The sequence below is a fragment of the Myotis myotis genome, unplaced genomic scaffold (assembly GCF_014108235.1).
Source record: "Myotis myotis isolate mMyoMyo1 unplaced genomic scaffold, mMyoMyo1.p scaffold_m19_p_2, whole genome shotgun sequence".
Lineage (NCBI taxonomy): Eukaryota > Metazoa > Chordata > Mammalia > Chiroptera > Vespertilionidae > Myotis > Myotis myotis.
In genome coordinates this window covers 113,755,771-113,776,609 of record NW_023416324.1, presented here as the reverse complement: position 1 = coordinate 113,776,609, position 20,839 = coordinate 113,755,771, and the positions used below count along the sequence as shown (strand labels likewise).

The 20,839-nt window shown below is 37.6% G+C and overlaps 1 protein-coding gene across 1 annotated transcript in view; it reads right to left on the bottom strand.

The window, feature by feature from the left end:
• Positions 1 to 15,048, bottom strand: part of LOC118675644 (protein ZBED8-like) — a 47,667-nt gene extending 32,619 nt beyond the window's left edge. The window contains 1 exon segment of the mRNA XM_036348501.1: positions 14,515 to 15,048. Coding sequence (XP_036204394.1) covers positions 14,515 to 15,048 — 534 coding nt within the window.
• Positions 15,049 to 20,839: the final 5,791 nt, after the last annotated feature.

Sequence of the window (20,839 nt, the reverse complement as noted above, 5' to 3'; positions counted from 1 at the left end):
AGAAACAAACACAAAGAGGCAGCCAAAGTGAGGATACAAAGAAATATGCTCCAAATGAAAGAACAGGAGAAATCTCCAGAAAAAAGAGCTAAATGAATTGGAGGCAAGTGATTTACTAGATATAGAGTTAAAAGAAATAGTATTAAGTATGCCCAATAAAATGTGAGAGAACTTCAACAAAGAGATAGCAAGCATAAAAAAGTACATAAAAACCATATACCTGTCAGAAATGAAGAATACAATATGTGACAAACCCACAGCTAACATGATGCTCAATGGGGAAAAACTAAAGGCATTTCCCTTAAGAATAGGAATTAGCCCTGGCTGTTGTGCTTAGTGGTTAGAGCACCTGCCCAAGAACTGAAGGGTTGTAGGTTCGATATCCAAGCAAGGACGTGTACCTGGGTTGCAGGTTTGATCCCTATCCCCTGTCAGGCCACGTGTGGGATATGTCTCTTTCACATTGATGTTTCTTTCTCTCTCTCCCCCTCTCTCCCTCTCTTCTACTCTCTCTAAAAATCAATGGAAAAAATATCCTTGGGTGAGGATTAACAAAACAAAAAAATTGGTATAAGACAGGAATTTCACACTCATTCAACGTAGTCCTAGCCACAGCAATCAGGCAAAAAGAAGAAATAAAAGGCATCCACATTGGAAAGGAACAAGTAAAACTGTCATTATTTGCAGACAACATGACACTGTATATAAAGAACTCTAAAGATGCCACCAAAAAACTATTAGAACTGATAAATGAATTCAGTAAAGTAGCAGGATACAAAATAACTATCCAGAAATCAGTTGCATTTTAACCAATAGTGAACTATCAGAAAGGGAAACTAAGAATACAATCCCATTTGCAATTGAATACAAAAAGTAAAATGACTAGGAATAAGTTTAACCAAGAATGTAAAAGACCTGTACTCAGAAAATTATAAGACCCTGAAGAAAGAAAATGAAGAAGATACAAATAGAATCATATACCGTGTTCATGGATAGGAAGAATTAACATCATTAAAATGTCCATGTTACCTAAAGCAATCTATAGATTCAATGCAATTTCTAGCTAGATACCAATGGCATATTTCACAGAACTAGAACAAATATTTCAAATATACATATGGAACCACAAAAGACCCTGAATAGCCACAACAATCTTGAGAAAGAACAAAGTTGGAGAGATCATGCTACCAGATATCAAACTATACTACAAGGCCATAATAATCAGAACAGCATGGTGCTGGCATAAAAACAGACATGTAAATCAATGGAACAGAATAGAGAGCCCAAAAATAAACCCACACCTTTATGGTTAATTAATATTTGATAAAGGAGGCAAGAAAATATAATGGGGTAAAGATAGTCTATTCAATAAATGGTGTTAGGTATATAGGACAGATTTGTGCAAAAAACAAAAAAAACACAACAAAAAAAAAACTAGACCACCTTCTTACACCATACACAAGAATAAACTAAAAATGGATTAAAGGTTTAAATGTAAGACTCGAAACCATAAAAATCCTAAAAGAAAACAGAGGCAGTAAAATCTTGGACATTTCTCTTAGCAATACATTTTCTGGTAAATTTCTTCAGGCAAGGTAAACAGAAGAAAAAATAAACAAATGGGACTACATCAAAGTAAAATATTTTTGCACAGTAAAGAAAACCTTCAACAAAATGGAAAGACAACTCACTGAATGGGGGAACATAGTCTCCAAAGGTACATCTAATAAGAATTAACATCCAAAATTTATAAAAAAAAACTCAACCCTAAGAAAATAAACAATCAAATTAAAAAATGGACTAGGGTCCTAGCTGGCTTGGCTCAGTGGATAGAGCGTCGGCCTGCAGACTGGAGGGTCCTGGGTTCAATTCCAGTCAAGGGCACATGCTTGGGTTGAGGGCTCAATCCCCAGTAGGGGGCATGCAGGAGGCAGCTGATCAATGATTCTCTCTCATTATTGATGTTTCTATCTCTATCTCCCTCTCCCTTCCTCTCTGAAATCAAACACACACACACACACACACACACACACACACTAGGGACCTGAATAGAAACTTTTCTAAAGAGGACATATAGATGGCCAATAGACATATGAAAAAATACTCAATGTCACTAATCATCAGAGAAATGCAAATTAAAACCACAATGAGATATCACTTCACACCTGTCAGAATGGCTATCTATTATAATAAAAGTGTAATATGCTACTTAGACCGGACATCCTTCTGGAAGACCTTCCAGATGAAGCCAGGGCTGTGAGGGAAGCCCGGGTCCCGGGTGCCAGAGGGAAGCTAGTGCTGGCAGCTGGGGGAACTAAGGCCTACTCTTGCACAAATTTCATGCATTGGGCCTCTAGTCATCAATAAATCAACAAACAAGTGTTGTCCAGGATGTGAAGAAAAGGGAACCTTGTGCACTGTTGGTGGGAATGCAGATTGGTGCAGTCACTGTGGAGAACAGTATGGAGGTTCCTCAAAAAATTAAAAATATAACTGCCTTATGATTCAGTGATGTCACTTCTGGGTATATATCCAAAAAACCTCAAACCACTAATTCAAAAGAATATATGCGCCCTTATGTTCTTTGCAGCATTATTTACAATAGCCATGCTATGGAAGCAACCCAAGTAACCTTCAATAGATGAGTGGCCAAAAAAAAAAAAAAAAAATAGATACATATGTGCAATGGAACTATTACTTGGCTATAAAAAGAATGAAATCTTATCATTTGCAACAGCATGGATGGAGAGGGCATTATGTTAAGTGAAATAAGTCAGATAGAGAAGTACAAACACCATATGGTTTCACTTACATGTGGAATCTAAAGAACAATATATATGAGCAAACAAAACATAAAAAGACTCATAGATACAGAAAACAGATTGATGTTTGCCAGAGGGGAGGGGGGTTGGGGTCTGGGTGAAAAAGGTGAAGGGATTGAGAAGTACAAATTGGTAGTTACAAAATAGTCATGAGGATGTAAAGTACAGCAGAGGAAATATAGTCAATAATGTAATGTTGTATGGGGCCAGTTTGGTGCTGGAAATATCAGCGAGGAACACTTGGTAAAATAAATGATAGTTGAACCACTATGCTGTATACCAGAAACTAATACAGAATGCTATTGAATGTATAATTGAAAACATTTAAAATTAATTTGAAAAAATCTTATCTGAAGAAATAAAAATAAAAGTATATTATGACTAAATCATTAAAAATATTTAAACCATAAGCAGTACATTGGGTTTAATAAAAATCCATTAAAATTTTATATAATTTTCTTAATATTGATGAAATAAAGTAAAGGCTTAAGTAAATAGGAAAATCACAAATAGAAAGAACAAATCTCCGAATCTGAATTTTTAAAAATGTGTCTCTTTTTTAAAAAATATGTCTTTATTGATTTTTTTTTCTTTTTAGAGAGAGAGGAAGGCAGAGCGATAGAGAAACCTCAATGAGGGAGGAACATCATTGATCGGCTGCCTCCTACACATCCCCCATTAGGGATCAAGCCCATAACCCAAGCATGTGCCCTCACCAGGAATCGAACCAGTGACCTCTTGGTTCCTGGGTTGACGTTTGACTGCCGAGCCACACTGGCCAGTCTGAATTTTTAATTATATAAATAAATTCTTAGCATAAAATGTAAGACTGTAGTATTCATATATTATTGTGTTGGTTTTAAAGACTTAATTTAAGTAAAAAGTTCGAGTTCAATTGATTGATATATTTACTAATTTTCTTTTAGTCTCTGTTCATTACCTAATTTGTACTGGGAAATAAAAGTTGAATTCAAAGCTCATGTCTAATTTAAATATTAAAATTAAATACTTAATTATATTTAATAAAGATACTCAATTCAGTATGATACAACAAACCCATTTCAACTAGTTCAAAAAAGTTAGCAGAAATGTTCCAGGAACTATGATCTGGAATGCCCCAAACATGCAGCTATGCACACAGTTACCTGATGACAAATGTCCCAGCTATGTCTTGCAGGAAATTCATAAAATATAAAAAAGCAAAAAGAAGAAATTCAAATATAATCCTACCACTTAGACATAAATTTGGTTTGTACCATATAAAAAATTCAACAAATATTTATTGGCCTCCTACGATGGGGACAGGTCTGGTTTGAAGCACTGGGACTGGACTACTTGTGCCTCAGGGAGGTGGAATTAGTGTCCTCCCTCCTGAGCGAGTGATGGCCCCTGCCTCCTGGGTGTGAGATATGGGCAATAAAATCTGCCCTGGAGTGTTGAGCTGTGTTACACATGAAGTAGGTACATGTGTGACATTCCATGGACCTAGGTGGCCATACACAGCACTATTTAAAACACAGACAAAATTCTAAGAACACAGTGCAAATGTAACTTTTCCAATGGCTTTCATCTTTGTTGAGCAAGACAAGCTAAAGACCATGGAAATTTTGACAGCATTTAAAGCCCTGCGTTGCCTAAAGAAACCTGGGAGTACAAACCAAACTCTCAAAAAATGAACAACTGGGTGATTATTCTTATTTAAAAAGTGATCTTCTTTACTAAAGCATTTGCTGCAATCACTTTTTAATTTTACTACATTAATTGAATGTGAGCTACTCTGAGGTTTTTTTTTTTAATGTAGTTCCACAGTGCCTTAAACATTTCAATTTAATTTACCATAAATTCATTTGAAGTATAAATTTTGAGAACATATTATCTGTATACACCAGTAAGTATTTCAAATTTTGGCTCTCACTTGTGTCTGTGGAGGAATCTAGCTCAATGACTTAGCTATGCTGTTTCTGCTAACATTAGTTCCACAAGAATACAAGTCAATAGATGGGGCTTCAAAACTTTGCTAAAATTGCATTGGTTTGCAGAATAGTTGTATTAAGTTGTATTAATAGTTGTATTAAGATTCATATCTTCCATAATAGCTTCTAATATTAAACTTTAAAGATCCTAAATTGATTGAGGTTTCTTGATGATTCTCAGATCGGTCTTTTCCTTGTCATCCTTTCTCCTGTGGCCCCATGTCATTATTGGCATCAAAACTACTTCAGGAACTTCTTAAAAAAATGAAAATATAAGAACTTACCAGTCTAAAATGTGTCACTTTGCAGGCTCATTCCACAAGGACATTTCCTTCTGGTATATATTTAATTAATTAAAGACATACTGCTCAGCATTTGCCACTTTGACATATTCTATTTAAGGATTGATTACATTTTCTAACATTTGTGAAAAATATTAATATTCAAGAAAGAATCACAAGGGACCATCTGGAGTTGGATGGGAAGCACGTATTCAATGAATGATTCTCAGAATAACTGCCCAGTGGTTTTATATGCTGCTTCAGAAAGTAGAACCTTTCTGGAAAGCAATTTTGCATTCCATGATTTAATTTATTAATTCCATCTGGAAATTTATCATAAGAAACAATTAAGAGATGCTTGTGTATGGATGCTTACTATGGCAATTGGCATAATGGTGAAAATTAGGAAAAAAATAAATACTACTCCGTAGGAGATTGGTTAAATAAAATATTACATCCATACTTATAAGGCTGTGGCAGATTGCTGGCTGCCCAATATCCATTCTCCTCTTATTTGTCATTAACAAGATCCTATATTATTGTGGCCAGCAATGTGCTTAGCTAAAAAAAAAAAAACACCTAATTTCACAGCCTTCCTTGAAGATTAGGGTGGCCAATAAGATATAAGTAGAAGTTTATGGGTGGGACTTGCAGCTGCCTAGATTGCTGCTTGGCCCCAACTGTCTTAATAACTGGCATGATGGCTTGAGTTCCAACAGCCGTTTGGAGACAATGAGAGAAAAGCCAGGAGAATCATAGCGACTGCAATTCTGATATCCTGGAACCACTGTAACAAAGCCATCAACTGCCACCTTCCAGATGTCTATTACATAAGAAAAAATAAACCGTTATGTTTATATTAGTCAAACTCTGTTCGTAGGAGCCAAACACGATTCCTAACGGACACCCATAAAACATTGTGCAACCATTTACCATTATCTTTTTGGGAAATGGAATGTAATATTAGATGAGAAAACCAGATTACAAAATTCTATATGTGGTATGTTCTATTTTGTTCATAAATTATACATGTACATTATATAAGAATGAAAAAGACTAAAATATATTAAAATGTTAGTAGTGGCTGTCTCAAGGTTATGGGTTATTTATTACTATGACAATTTACACTTTTCTATATTTGCTAAATTTTCAACACTGAGATTTTCTAAAATGTTTTTAAATTTCCCTATGCACACACATGACTGGTGAGAGTACAAATTGGTTAAATCTACACTTTTTGGAAAGCAACAGGTGGATATGGATCAAAAGCTTTTACAGCGTCCATACTCTTTAACTCTCTGTTTCCACTGTGACCTATCTCTCTTGGTAAAATGATATGAAACTCAGGAAAAGAATTATGTACAATGACTAGAGGACCGGTGCACAAATTCATGCACAGGTGGGGTCCCTTGGCCTGGTGGGCAATCAGGGCCAATCCAGACTGGCCGGCTGGGGGGAGGGACCATGGGAGTTTGGCCGGGGGGGGAGGGGGGGAGGGACTGCGGGGGTTGGCTGTTGGAGCACACTGACCACCAGGGGGCAGCTCCTGCATTGAGCATCTGTCCCCTGGTGGTCAGTGTGCATCATAGCTACAGGCCAGTCGTCCAGTTGTCCGGTTGTCTGGTCATAATGGTCCTTAGGCTTTTATATATATAGATGTTTGCTACAATATTATTTTTGATACTGAGAAAATGAAAACACTATCCAATTTTAGGAAATTTTATAAATAAATAAATTAGGCTATACTCATCCTATATTATGAATATTTTGGAAGTGTGATTAAAGTAAGAGAAAGAATATTCTGGAACTAGTTTTAGAGCTTTTTCTTTTTTCCCTCAATCCCCTCCTCCCCACCCATTGAAGCAATGATGGGCATCAATGGAATGGGGAGTTACCTTTTGATCTAGAAGGCATTTCTAACTACAACTAAAATTCGATTTTTATCTGAGTCTACAGCAGAAAAATAGCTTTGTTCAGAAAGGCAGAAGATTTTTCTAAAATATATTTATGTGTTGAGAGCCAAGCCTGGAAAAGCAAGTTCTTCAGGTTATGCCTGTCTGAATGGCAGCAAGACCCTGAGATTGGCTGCCTAGGGGAAGGCACTATGTATTGGACAGAGATGCCTATGTTTACTCCTTCCTGCTTAGAGGAAGCAGCAGCTGCTTTTTGTGCTCTGCCCACATGCTCTTGGCTCACTGGTATTTCAGTGGAGGCTGTGTGGAGGCTTCTATGCATGATGACAGCCCCATGCAAGTACCCACTTTTCACCTCTCCATTTTTTCTGCAGCCAGGTGGGGAAGTGAATTAGACACACTCAACTAAGGAGGAGAGAAGTCTGTGGATAAATGTCCCAGACTTCCATCCTTTGGAGAAACCATTCTGAGGGAATTCTACCCAGATCCCCAGAGGCTCCCAGTAGGACTGAGCCCCAGTCACCCACAGCAGCAACTGGCTCAATAACACCTCATTTTAGCTTTTCCTTCTCATTTCTGTCCTCTGTTTCTTTATATCACTTCCCAAATAAATAACCTGTATCTTTGGCTCTACTTCTAGGGCAAACCAACCAAGACAGATGGAGTGTGGGAAGAAAAAAAGAGAAAGAGAGGGGCCAAGTGTCATTTACCCAACTTTAGGAACCCAAGAACATTGAGTAGTAACCCATTTTTCCCTAGTATATTTGACAAACATTTTTGAAAAAACAACAACACATTAAATAGAATACAAATATATCAGAGTGCATAGCATGTAGTAGAGAGCTTAGCATAGGGATCTAAGGCCAAGCCCTATGCTAAGCTCTCTATCTACTAGGCCTGGATTTTATTATTTTTTTAAAATATATTTTTATTGATTTCAGAGAGGAAGGGAGATGGAGAGAGGGATAGAAACATCAACGATGAGAGAGAATTATTGATGAGCTACCTCCTGCACACCCCCTACTGGGGAATGAGCCCACAACCCAGGCATGTGCCCTTGACTGGAATTGAACCCGGGACCTTTCAGTCTGTAGGCCGGCGCTCTATCCACTGGGCTAAACCAGCTAGGAATGCATTTTAGTCTTGCTATAGGCAATGAAACAAATACTGTCATCCTTATATGACAGAGGAGGAAATGCTTAGTATTAATAATATCTAGTAGTCATTGAGCAATAACTATGTACCAAAATAATGCTGAAAGCTTTACATATATAATCTCATTTAATTTTCACAACAACCCTATAAAGGAAGCACATCTGTTTTCTCATTTTACAGATGAAAAAAGTGAGGCTTTAGAGAGGCTACTTGTGAGAAAAGAATGAACACAGCAGGTGTAGTTGCTAACTCCTTGCTGTCTCCAAGGGAACCATGATTGACCTTTGGCCACCCCAGGGAATGTGCCCCTTGGAGAGTTTTTTGTGTTAGTAATTAATGATTTTGTTATATACACCTGGAGCAATGGGCCATGTCCTGCTGGCTTGTCAGGTTCCTTTGCACTAACATTAAGACTGCCGATGTGCACTTGGTTTTAGTGTTGGGCCCAGAGTTTTGATTGTCATGGCAGATTTTGAAGCAGAATGTGCCTACGCTACTAGCCCCCACAAAAAGGCCTTGAACCTTAGGAATCAAAGAGGCTTCCCTGGGCAGAGACATTCCATACATCCCCCAGTGCTTCTCTGTCAGAGAAAAAGGACATCCTGTGTGGCCTCAGATGAGGAAGAACTCCGGAAGCTTATGCCTGAACTCAGGACTTTGAAGATGCACATCTTTTTTTCTGATGCTTTTGTTCTGTATCCTTTGCTACTAAAAACTCTATTGCAAATTGCTATTGTATCTTGTAAGTTTTCACTGAGTAAAACACTAACCAAGACCCTGCAACTAGAAGGTTATAGAAACAGAATTTTAGCCCAGGCAGCCTCACTCTTAGACTTGATCTCCTAACCATCACGTTCCATCACTATATAGTTAGCATATGGTAAGTACTGCACTCAAAACTGGTGCCATTATTATTATAATTACTGCACTTCTTTTGTTTTCTAAATCTTTTTTGAGGAACACACATTATTTGATAATCAAAGGGAGAAAAATCTTGGAAATGTCCATTGTTAAGTGAGAGGAAGAAGAGTCAGAAGGGAAATTGACTACAAGGAACTTAAGGTGGTACAATATAACAAAGTGAAGGAGCAGTAAAGTTAAGTGTAAGGTAGTTTTACAAGAGAAAATCTTATCAATCTTGGAGCAGGCAAAGATTTATTAGCATACACAAAATACAAATTATAAAAGGTAAATCTGGCCTCATCAACATTAAAAACTTTGCTGTCTTAAGACATTAAGTAATTGTAAAGGCAACTCACACATTGGACAAAAATGTTTATAATATTAATATCTGATAGAGTCATGAAATCAAGTATACATAAAGAATTACCACAAAATAATAAAAAGAAAATATTAAACGTGGATAAAATATTTGAATAAATACGTCACAAAAGAACATGTAAGGATCCCAAATGGCGGCAGACTAGGTGGATGTTACACTCACTTCCTCCCAGGACCAAAATGAAATTACAACTGAAATATAGAGGAATCAACCCAAATAACCAACTGAAGACCAGCTGATCAGGAGTCTTATAACCAAGGATTTACAGAAGAAGTCTCATCGAGACTGGCAGGAAGGGAAGAGATGCCAAAATGTCTGGCCCTGCTCTCACAGGGCCTGCTGTGACTGAGATTCCAGAGCGATAATGCAGCTGCAAAGTTTCCTCTGTGAAGCATGAGGTCTCAACCCCAAACCGGGCGTTCCAGCCATGGCACCAGAGCCAGGAAGCGCACCCATATAATATCTGACTGTGAAAATCAGAGGGGAGTCTGTCCTCCAGGAGAGAAAAGAGTCTGCTAGAGACACAGATGCAATCTTAAAGGACCAATGCACAAACTCTTGGAACCACTCACCCTGGGCTCCAGCTGAGAAAAGAGCAGGGTGGACTAGATTAGCAGGAGAGGCTGAGGTTTGTGGCTCTGCGATGAAAGCTGAAGAAATAACAACTAAGACTCCTTTGCTAAGTCACTCTTTCACACCACAGATGACGTTTTTCTTGGGTGGGGCATGCTCCTCCTTATGGAATCAGCTTGGGGGAATGCAATAGTCACACCCTCTGGGCTCCCTGTTGACGTCACCTGCTGGATTCCTCCTGGCTCCGCCCTGCCATGGTCTGAACAGAATCTGGGACAAACTGAGCTGTGTAGCTCCAGAGAGGGGGCCACCCCCTCTCCTTCCCCCAAGCCCTCAAGGGAGATCCACTAGCCCCATCCTACTGAGATCTGGCTACTGGCAGAATCTGGGACTAACTGAGTTGTGTGGCTCTAGGACTGGGGCCATTTTTCCTTTGAATGCTCAACCAGTGCAGAGCCCTCCCTTCACACAGCCAAATCTTAGACTGTTTGTGCCTGGTAAACTCTGCTGGCCTCACCCTGATAATGCCTTGAAACCCCGCCCCCACCATAAAGTTGTGCAAGCACATAGTGAGTGGCAGCTAGATTTGGTATACCCTGAAACTGATACTGAGTGGCCTCAAACCCAGCACTGTCACCAAGTTTGAACTTGTATCAGTCTGGTATCTACCACTACTCGCATCTACCTGGACTCATTGAGAACCTATCGTATGCAACTTGAATACCTCCAGAGGCTCTCAGTGACTGACTTTAACAGGCAGAGGTAGACAGTTGTCAAGCAGAGGTAGACAGATGCAGATTTCAAAGTGCCTTAGGTCTTTTGTTGACTTGCCCAGATCCCAGTGCTGGTAAAAGTCAACCTTGGTGTGCAGCTTGGGCCTTCCTGTATACACCCAGATCCAGCAAAAGCAGCCACAAACTGTGTACCAATTTGTAGCTTCAAACAGGTGCCCATGGCCCGACACAGGCAGCAGCTGATATTGACCTGAATCAGAGTCCCTCCCAAGAGGCCCCAGGACCAACATACCCAGTGGCCAGGTTTAAACATTAGATCAGGATCCAATTTGCTTCATAAGGGGCATATCCAAAAGAAGATCTCAGCAGGTACAAGACACTCCTGAGGCAAATTCCATTTGTGTCCAGCACCTGCACTGCAGTTCATACACAGTGGTTGGGGGTCAATATTCACAGTCAGCTACCCTGAGGGTTGACCCCAGGTACGATGGACCAAAAGCAATCAAGGCTCAATTACCAAAGGAGGGCTCACATTATCCACACAAGGAACATTCCTGGAGCACCCGGCTGAGGTGATCAAGGAGAGTGCACAACAAGGACACACAGGACACTTACTACATAAGGCCAGCATACCAACACTGTGAGACATAGTAGATCTACCTAACAGATAGAAACAAACATGAAGAGGCAGCCAAATTAAGGAGATAAAGAAACATGCCCCAAAAGAAAGAATAGAAGAAATCTCCAGAAAAAGAGCTAAATGAAATAAAGGCAAACAATTTACCAGATATAGATTTCAAGAAAAAAAATGGTTATAAGGATGCTCAAGGAAGTTAGTGAGAACTTCAACAGCATGAAGAAGGACATAGGAAATATAAAAAAGAACCGGTCAGAAATGAAGAATATAATATCTGAAATGAAGAATATACTAGAAGGAATAAACAGCAGAGTAGATAAAGCAGAACATTGAACCAGGAATTTGAAAAACAAGGTAGCAGAAAATATCCAAACAGAGCAGAAAAAAAAAACACTTTTAAAAAATGAGGATATGGAAAACTACAGGACATTAAAAAAGAGATAGAGGAAGACATAAACAAATGGAAGAACATACCATGTTTATGGATTGGTAGAATCAACATCATTAAAATGTTCATACTACCCAAAGCAATTTATAGATTCAATGCACTCCCCATTAAAATACAAATGGCATATTTCACAGACCTAGAACAAACTCTCCAAAAATTCATCTGGAATAAAAAAAAGACCTTGAATACCACAGCGATTCTGAGAAAGAATAACAAAGTTGGAGGGATCACAATACCAGATATCAAGGTAAATTACAAAGCCACTGTTCTCAAAACTGCCTGGTACTGGCACAAGAACAGACATATAGACCAATGGAACAGAATAGAGAACCCAGAAATAGACACAAGCCATTATGCTCAATTAATATTTGACAATGGAGTCAAGACAGTCTCTTCAACAAATAGTGCTGGGAAATTTGGTCAGATACATGCAAAAAAATGAAACTAGATCACCAACTTTACACCATACACAAAAACAAACTCAGAATGGTTAAAGGACTTAAATGTAAGATGGAAAACCATAAAAATCTTAGAAGACTCCATAGGCAGCAAAATATCAGACATATGTTGTAGCAATTTCTTTATTGGTACAGCTTCTAGACTCTAGAAATGGAAATTAAGGGGAAAATAAACAAATAGGACTACATCAAAATAAAAAGCTTCTGCACAGCAAAAGTAACCATCAACAAAACAACAAGAAAGCCCACCACATGGGAGAACATATTTGCCAATGCTATTTCAGATAAGGGTTTAATCTCCAAAATTTATAGGGAACTCATACAACTTAACAAAAGAAAGATAAACGATTCAATCAAAAAATGGGCAAAGGACCTAAATAGACACTTTTTGAAAGAGGACATACAGAAGGCCGAGAGACATATGAAAACATGCTCAAAGTCACTAATCATCCGAGAGATGCAAACCAAAACGACAATGAGGTACCATCTCACACCTGTCATACGGCTATCATCAACAAATCAACAAACAAGTGCTGGAGAGGATGCAGAGAAAAAGGAACCCTTGTGCACTGCTGGTGGAAATGCAGACTGGTGTAGCCACTGTGGAAAACAGTATGGCATTTCCTCAAAAAACTGAAAATGGAACTCCCATTTGACCCAGTAATCTCAGTTCTAGGATTATATCCCAAGAAACCAGAAACACCAATCAGAAAGGATATATGCACCCCTATGTTCGTAGCAGCACAATTTATTATAGCTAAGATTTGGAAACAACCTAAGTGCCCATCAACAGCTGAGTGGATTAAAAAACTGTGGTACAGCTACACCAGTGGTTGGCAAACTCATTAGTCAACAGAGCCAAATATCAACAGTACAATGATTGAAATTTCTTTTGAGAGCCAAATTTTTTAAACTTAAACTATATAGGTAGGTACATTGTTATTAACTTAATTAGGGTACTCCTAAGCTGGCCTTTGCTAAAAACGTCCTCAATCTGATTGAGGTACGTTCGCTGAGGTCGACCCCTTCCAACTCTCCCATCCACTCTCGTCTTGTATACTTGTTCCGTCTATCTCCTTTCGTTCATCCTCTCTATATGTCCAAACCATCTCAACATACCTTTCTCAATCCTCGACACTACATCTTCTTTCACTCCACAACGTTCCCTAAAATTAACTTAATAAACTTTACTTAAAGTTTTAAGTCTTAGTTAAACTATAGGTACGTTGAATAAAACTTGATATCATACTTAATAATGATATTATTTATTGATAAAATTAAATTCCTTACAATTTACCTTACAATATCCATAAAATTAAATCATGACAATGACTAACAAACACTAATGTGAACAATGGCCTTGCATCTCCTTGGAAAGTTTGGGTAAGTCAGGTTTGTATGTTGTTTTTAATTTTAGGCACCATTCCAGGTTCTCATCAGTAAGACGACTTCTCAATTTACTCTTGATAAGGTTCATGCTTGAAAATGATTGTTCGCATAAATATGTAGACCTGAATAAGGAAAGAACAGCAAAAGCTAGTGTTTTCAGTTGATTATATGAGTCAGGAATACTATTCCAAGTGTTAAAAATCAACATACCTTCCTTCTCCAGGTCTTTCAAAGCTGACCACTTGTGCTGTGAACTAAGTTCACATTTGTTTTTCTCCAATATTTCTATATCAGCATAAAGACGTTCAAATTTCGAGCTCCACAGTTCTTTGTTTTTTAAAGCCAGCAAATGCATTTCAAAGTTGCCAATGTCAATATTAAAGGGAGAAAAATTTAATTCTGTTACAGTAGCATTGAGAGGTTTTTTAACAAAGGCTAACGTTGCTTTGCTGTTTCTGAATTCCTGAAACCTGTTGAGAAAAGCTTCCCTCATATTTAAAAGTGTTGTTTTGAAATAGCAAATGTCAATATCAGAATTATTTTCTTGGCGATGTTTCAACAGGCTTGGAAAGTGAATCAAAGTTTCTCTTTCAAAATCTTGAGCAAAGAGAGATCATTTGTTTTCGAATGAAATAACTTCTTCTAACATCGAAAAAACTGTGTTTCCTTTCCCCTGTAGTTTACGATTAAGCTGATTTAGATGAGCCGTAACGTCTACCATGAAATAAAATTTTCATGATCATTCGTTAGTTCTGGATAGTGAACACCCTTCTCAAGGAGAAATGCTTTAATTTCTGTTAATAAGGAAGCGAAACGTTTCAAAACGTTTCCTCTTGATAACCAACGCACCTTGTCATGCAGCAGCAGATCTGCGTACTCACTCTCCATTTCAACTAAAAATTCTTTAAACTGGCGATGATTAAGAGCTTTACCTATAATGGAGTTGATAATCTTAATCACCAATTCCATAACTTTGCAAATTTCTTCTGGAAATGTCTGCGCACAAAGGGCTTCTTGATGAATGATGCAATGGTAAGTAAGTATCTTGTGATTAATTTTTTCTTTCAAAATAGCAACAAACCCGTTTCTTACACCGGTCATACTTTTTGACACGTCTGTTGAAACTGAGACAATTTCATCGAGTGGAATATGATGTTTTTCAATGCACTCAGTTACAGCATTTGCTATATCCTCTCCACGTGTTTGACCTTTGAGTGGCAATAATCCTAAAAGTTCTTCTTTAGGACCTGTAGATGAAATAAATCATACAAAAAGTGAAACTTGCGCTGTATCATTTATGTCACAAGACTCGTCAACTGCTATTGATAAAGCTGAAACCAATTTAAGATCTTCGACTTGCTGGTTGGTTATATTTGAAGACATTTTGAATGTTCTATCTTTCACTGTTTTAGCAGACAACGGTAACTCTAATTTTTTTTAGAATATCTGCTTTGTTCTTAAAATCCTGAAATAGCTCTTCAGATGCATTTATAAAACAACTTTTTATGTATTCTCCGTCTGTATATGGTTTTCCTCTCGTAACAATTTCTTGACTAACCACAAAACTTGCAATATTAACATTGTTGGAAGATTGCATCCAGTAATTAAATACAGAATTTGATTTTTCTTGACTCTTCTGAAGCTCCTCAACTGCTTTCTTCCTTGCATCACCGACAGGATATTTAGTACTAAATGACACGTGTTTAGTTGTAAAGTGTCTCTCCAAATTTGATTTCTTGTTATGCACCAATTTTTCCTGACAAATAAGACAGGTCGGAAGGCCATTTAAGTTTTGAATAAACGCGAAAGTCTCAGTCCATTCAACTTTAAATTCACGGTTTTCGTCTTCCGTTTTTCTTTGCTTCTTCTTTGTAGCCATGTCAAACAGGGCACCTAAAAAAATGTTTCATTTTATAATAGTAAAGTCACCAACACAAAATAATTACAATTCTTAAATTGCTGACAAAAATACCTGTAGGATTTGCAGCTGGTTGGAAAAATACAGGTAACTTTATGCTTTGAGTAGGTACTTTTGTCACCCGCGTGCAATTTGCGGACGCAACTAGCACTAACTACTGCACATGAGACTGCTGACTGACTGGCTCACTCAACTCGTGCATGAATCGCGCGCGCCTCCCCCGAGCTGCGTATCCCCGGCCCGCCTGCGCCGCGTCTCCTGTCGCCTGACTGACCAACACCCCCCACTTCTTCTAAGGCCACTTCTTCAAAATAGATCCACCCAGGCGGAAAACCGACTTCTGCGCATGGGCCACGAAGTTTCAATTGCCCTGTACGTGAGCGCCCACGTGGTATTTTGTGGAAGAGACACACTCAAGGGGCCAAAGAGCGGCATGTGGCTCATGAGCCGCAGTTTGCTGACCACTGATCTACACAATGGAATACTACACTGCTATAAAAAAGAAGGAACTTTTGCCATTTGCAACAGCATGGATGGAACTGGAGAGCATTATGCTAAGTGAAATAAGCCAGTCAGAGAAAGATATAAATATCACATGATCTCACTCATATGTGGGATATAATGATCAACATGAACTGATGAACAAAAATATATCCAGAGACAAGGGGTAGGGGGGGAGGTTAGAGATCAACCAAAGGACTTGTATGCATGCATATTAGCAAAACCAATGGACACAGACACTGGGGTGGTGGAGGCTTGCCCTCGTGGGTGGGAGTCCTGGCCGGGGGTGGGGGGGGTTGGGGGGGGCGAGTAATCAGGGAAAAAGGAGACATATGGAATACTTTAAACAATAAAACAATGAGGATAGCTTAACGGACCTTTGGAACAACTGAAGCATAAAAACTACCACATCATAGGGTTACTAGAAGGAGAAAAGGAAGAGCAAGGATTTGAGAACCTAGTTGAAGAAATAATGGCTGAAAATTTCCCTAACCTGGAAAGGAAAAAAGACACACAAGTCCAGGAAGCACAGAGTCCGAAACAAGATTAACCCAAAGAGGCCCACATCAAGACATATCATAATTAAAATGGCAAATGCTAAAGACAAAGAGAGAATCTTAAAAGCAGCAAAAGAAAAATAGTTGCCTAAAAGGGAGCTCCCATTAGAGTGTCAACAGAAACATTTCAAGCCAGAAGGGATTGGCATGAAATATTTAAAGTAATAAAAATCAGGGACCTACAATCAAGACTACTTTACTCAGCAAGGCTATCACTTAAAATTAAAGGAGAAATAAAGTGTATTTCAGATAAGACAAACTTAAAAGAGTTCATTACCACTTAACCAGTATTACAAGAAGTGTTAAGGATTTTCTTTTAAAAGAAGAAGAAAAAAAAACCACACGGAGAAACATAGTGATAAAGAATAAAATGTCATCCTGGCAAGTGAGCATCGTCCTGAGGACCAAAGGGGGTGGGTTTGATTCCTGGCCAGGGCACATACCCAGGTTATGGATTCAATCCCGGTCAGGGTACATATGGAAGGCAATCGATCAATGTTTCTCTTATATCGATGTTTCTCTCACTCTCTCTTTGCCCATCTCTCTCTGGAATCAATGAAAAAACCATATTCTTGAGTGAGGATTTTAAAAAGGAGAAAAAGAATAAAGTGGCAATAAATACATAACTTTAATATAACTTTAAATGTAAGTGGCTTAAATGCTCCAATCAAAAGAAAGGGTACTGAATGAATAAGAAAACAAGACTTATATAGATGCTGTCTAAAAGAGACCCATCTCAGAATGAGAGACATACACAGGCTAAAAGTAAAGGGATGATAAAATATATTTCTTGAAAATGGAAATTTTAAAAAAGCTGGGGTAGCAATACATATATCAGACAAAATAGACTTTAAAACAAAGGCTACAATAAAAGACAAAGAAGATCACTACACAATGATAATGGGATCAGTCTAATAAGAGGATATAACCCTTGTACTAGTAACATGTACGAATCCAGCACAGGAGCATCTAAACTACCAGGCAAATCTTGATGACATAAAGGGAGAGATCAGTAGTAACACTGTAATAACAGGGGATTTTAACACCCCATTGACATTAATGGATTGATCTTCCAGACATAAAAATCAGCAAGAAAACAGCAACCTTAAATGACAGACTTGATCAGATGGATTTAATTGATATCTTCAGAGCATTTCACACCAAAGAGGCAGAGCATACATTTTTTTTTCAAGGTCACATGGAATATTTTTTAGAATAGATCATGTTAGGATACAAAACAAGCCACTGTAAATTTAAGAATATTAAAATCATAGCAAGCACTTTCTCTCACCTTAATTGTTTGTGTTTTTTTTTAATCTAGTCACATTTTATTTTATTTTATTTTATTTTAAATAATTCCTTATTGTTGAAAGTATTACATATGTCTCCTGACCTCCCCTCCCTTTGGCCCCCTCCAATCCACCTCTGCACCCTGCCCCAGGCCCTCACTTGCCCTATTGATAGTGTCCATGGGCCATAATATATGCATACAAGGTCCTCGCTTGATTACCTGTCACCCACCCACCCTTCCCCGCCTTCCTTCCAAGAATCTGCACTCTATTCCATGCTTTCATTGTCTCTGGATCCACTCGGTTCATTAGTTTATTTTTTTACTTAGATTCTGTATATGAATGAGATCATGTGATACTTGTCTTTTTCTGACTGACTTATTTCACTTAGCATGATACTCTCTAGGTCCCTCCATGCTGTCTCAAAGGGTAAGAGATCCTTCTTTTTTACTGCTGCATAGCATTCTATGGTATAAATGTGCCACAGCTTTTTTATCCAAGCATCTACTGATGAGCACTTGGGCTGTTTCCAGATCTTAGTTATTGCAAATTATGCTGGTATGAATATAGAGGCGCATACCTTCTTTCTGATTGGTATTTTGGGTTTCTTAGAATACATTCCTAGAAGTGGGATCAATGGATCAAATGGTAGTTTTATATTTAATTTTTTGAGGAAACTCCGTACTGTTTTCCATAATGGCTGCACTAGTCTACATTCCCACCAGCAGTGTAGTAGGGTTTCCCTTATCTCCACATCCTTACCAGCATTGTCATTTGTTGATGATAGCCATTCTGGCAGGTGTGAGGTGATACCTCATTGTCGTTTAAATTTTCATCGATCTGATGATCAGTGACTTTGAGCATTTTTTTCATGTCTCTTGGCCATCTGTATGCCGCCTTTGGAGAAGTGTCTATATAGGTCCTTTGCCCATTTTTTAATTAGATTGTTTGTCTTCGTTTTGTTAAGTTGTATGAGTTCTTTATATATTTTGGATATTAACCCTTTATCAGATGTATCATTGCCAAATATGTTCTCCCATACAGTGGGCTCCTTTTTTGTTTAGTTGATGGTTTCTTTTGCTGTGCAGAAGCTTTTTACTTTGATGTGGTCCCATTTGTTTATTTTCTCCTTAGTTTTCTTTGCCCTAGCAGATGAATCCATAAACATACTGCTACAAGAGATGCCTGAGATTTTGCTGTCTGTGGTTTCTTCTAGGATTTTTATGGTTTCATGACTTACATTTAAACCTTTTATCCATTTTTGAGTTTATTCTTGTGTATGGTATAAGTTGGTGGCCTAGTTTCATTTTTTTGCATGTATCTATCTGAACTTAATTGTTTAAAATTTGAAATCAATCACAAGAAAAAAAATTGAAAAACACACAAAGATGTGAAGGCTAAATAAAATGCTATTAAACAATGAGTGGGTTCACAATGAGATCAAGGAACAAATCAAAAGTTATCTTGAAACAAATGAAGATGAGAACACAATAACCCAGAATTTATAGGATACAGCAAAAGCAGGCCTTAGAGGAAAATTGATAGCAACACAGACCTACCTCAAGAAACAAGAAAAATCTCAAAAACAATCTAACTATTCACTTAAAAATATCAGTAAAAGAACAAACAAAGCCTAAAGTGAGTAGAAGAAGGCAAATAAAGATCACAGCAGAAATAAACAAAATAGTGTCTAAAAAACAATTACAGAGATCAATGAAACCAAGAGTTGTTTCTTTGAAAAGCTAAATAAGATTGAAAAACTTTTAACCAGACTCACTAAGAAAAAAAGAAAGAGGAACCAAATAAATAAAATCAGAAATGAAAGAGAAGAAGTAATAACTGACACCATAGAAATACAAAGGATTATAAGAAAATATTACAAACACCTCTATGCCTATAAATTGGATAATCTGGATGAGATGGGAAAATTTCTAGAAACATACCATCTTTCAAAACTGAATCAAGAAGAAACAGAAAATTTGAACAGACTGATTATAACTAATAAAATTAAGACACTAATAAAAAAAAAAAAAACTACCAACAAACAAAAGACCTGGACCAGATGGCTTCACAGGTGAATTTTATCAAACATTCAAAGAAAAACTAACATTTATTCTTCTCAAAAGATTTCAAAATAGTTAAGGGGAGGAAAGACTCTGAAATTCATAATTTCAAAACCAGATAGAAAGAAAATTATAGGCCAATAACCCTGATAAACAGAGATACTAAAATTCTCAACAAAATATTAGCAAACTGGATCCAGCAATACATTAAAATGATCATAGATCCTCGTCAGGTACCTCAGTTGGTTAGAGCATTGTCCCGATATGTTTAGGTTGTAGGTTTGATCCCTGGTCAGAGCACACACAAGAAGCAACCAATGAATGCAAAATAAGTGGAATAACAAATTGATCTCTCTCTCTCTCTCAAAATCAATTACAATTTTTAATTAAAAAATAAAAATAGCCCTAGCCAGTTTGGCTCGGTGGATAGAGCGTCGGCCTGTGGACTGAAGCGTCCTGGGTTCAATTCTGGTCAAGGGCATGTACCTTGGTTGCAGGCACATCCCCAGTAAGGAGTGTGCAGGAGGCAGCTGATTGATGTTTCTCTCTCACTGATGTTTCTAACTATCTCTCTCCCTTCCTCTCTATAAAAAATCAATAAAATATATTTTAAAAAAAATAAATAAATAATAAATAAAAAAATAAAAATAAATGAAAAGATCAGACACCACAATCAAGTGGGATTTATTTCGAAGATGCAAGCTTGGTACAATATTCATAAATCAATAAACATGATACAGCACATAAACAAAGTGAAGGATAAAAATCACATACATCAATAGATGCAGAAAAAGCATTTGATAAAATCCATCTCCCATTTATGATAAAAACTCTCAGCAAAGTGGG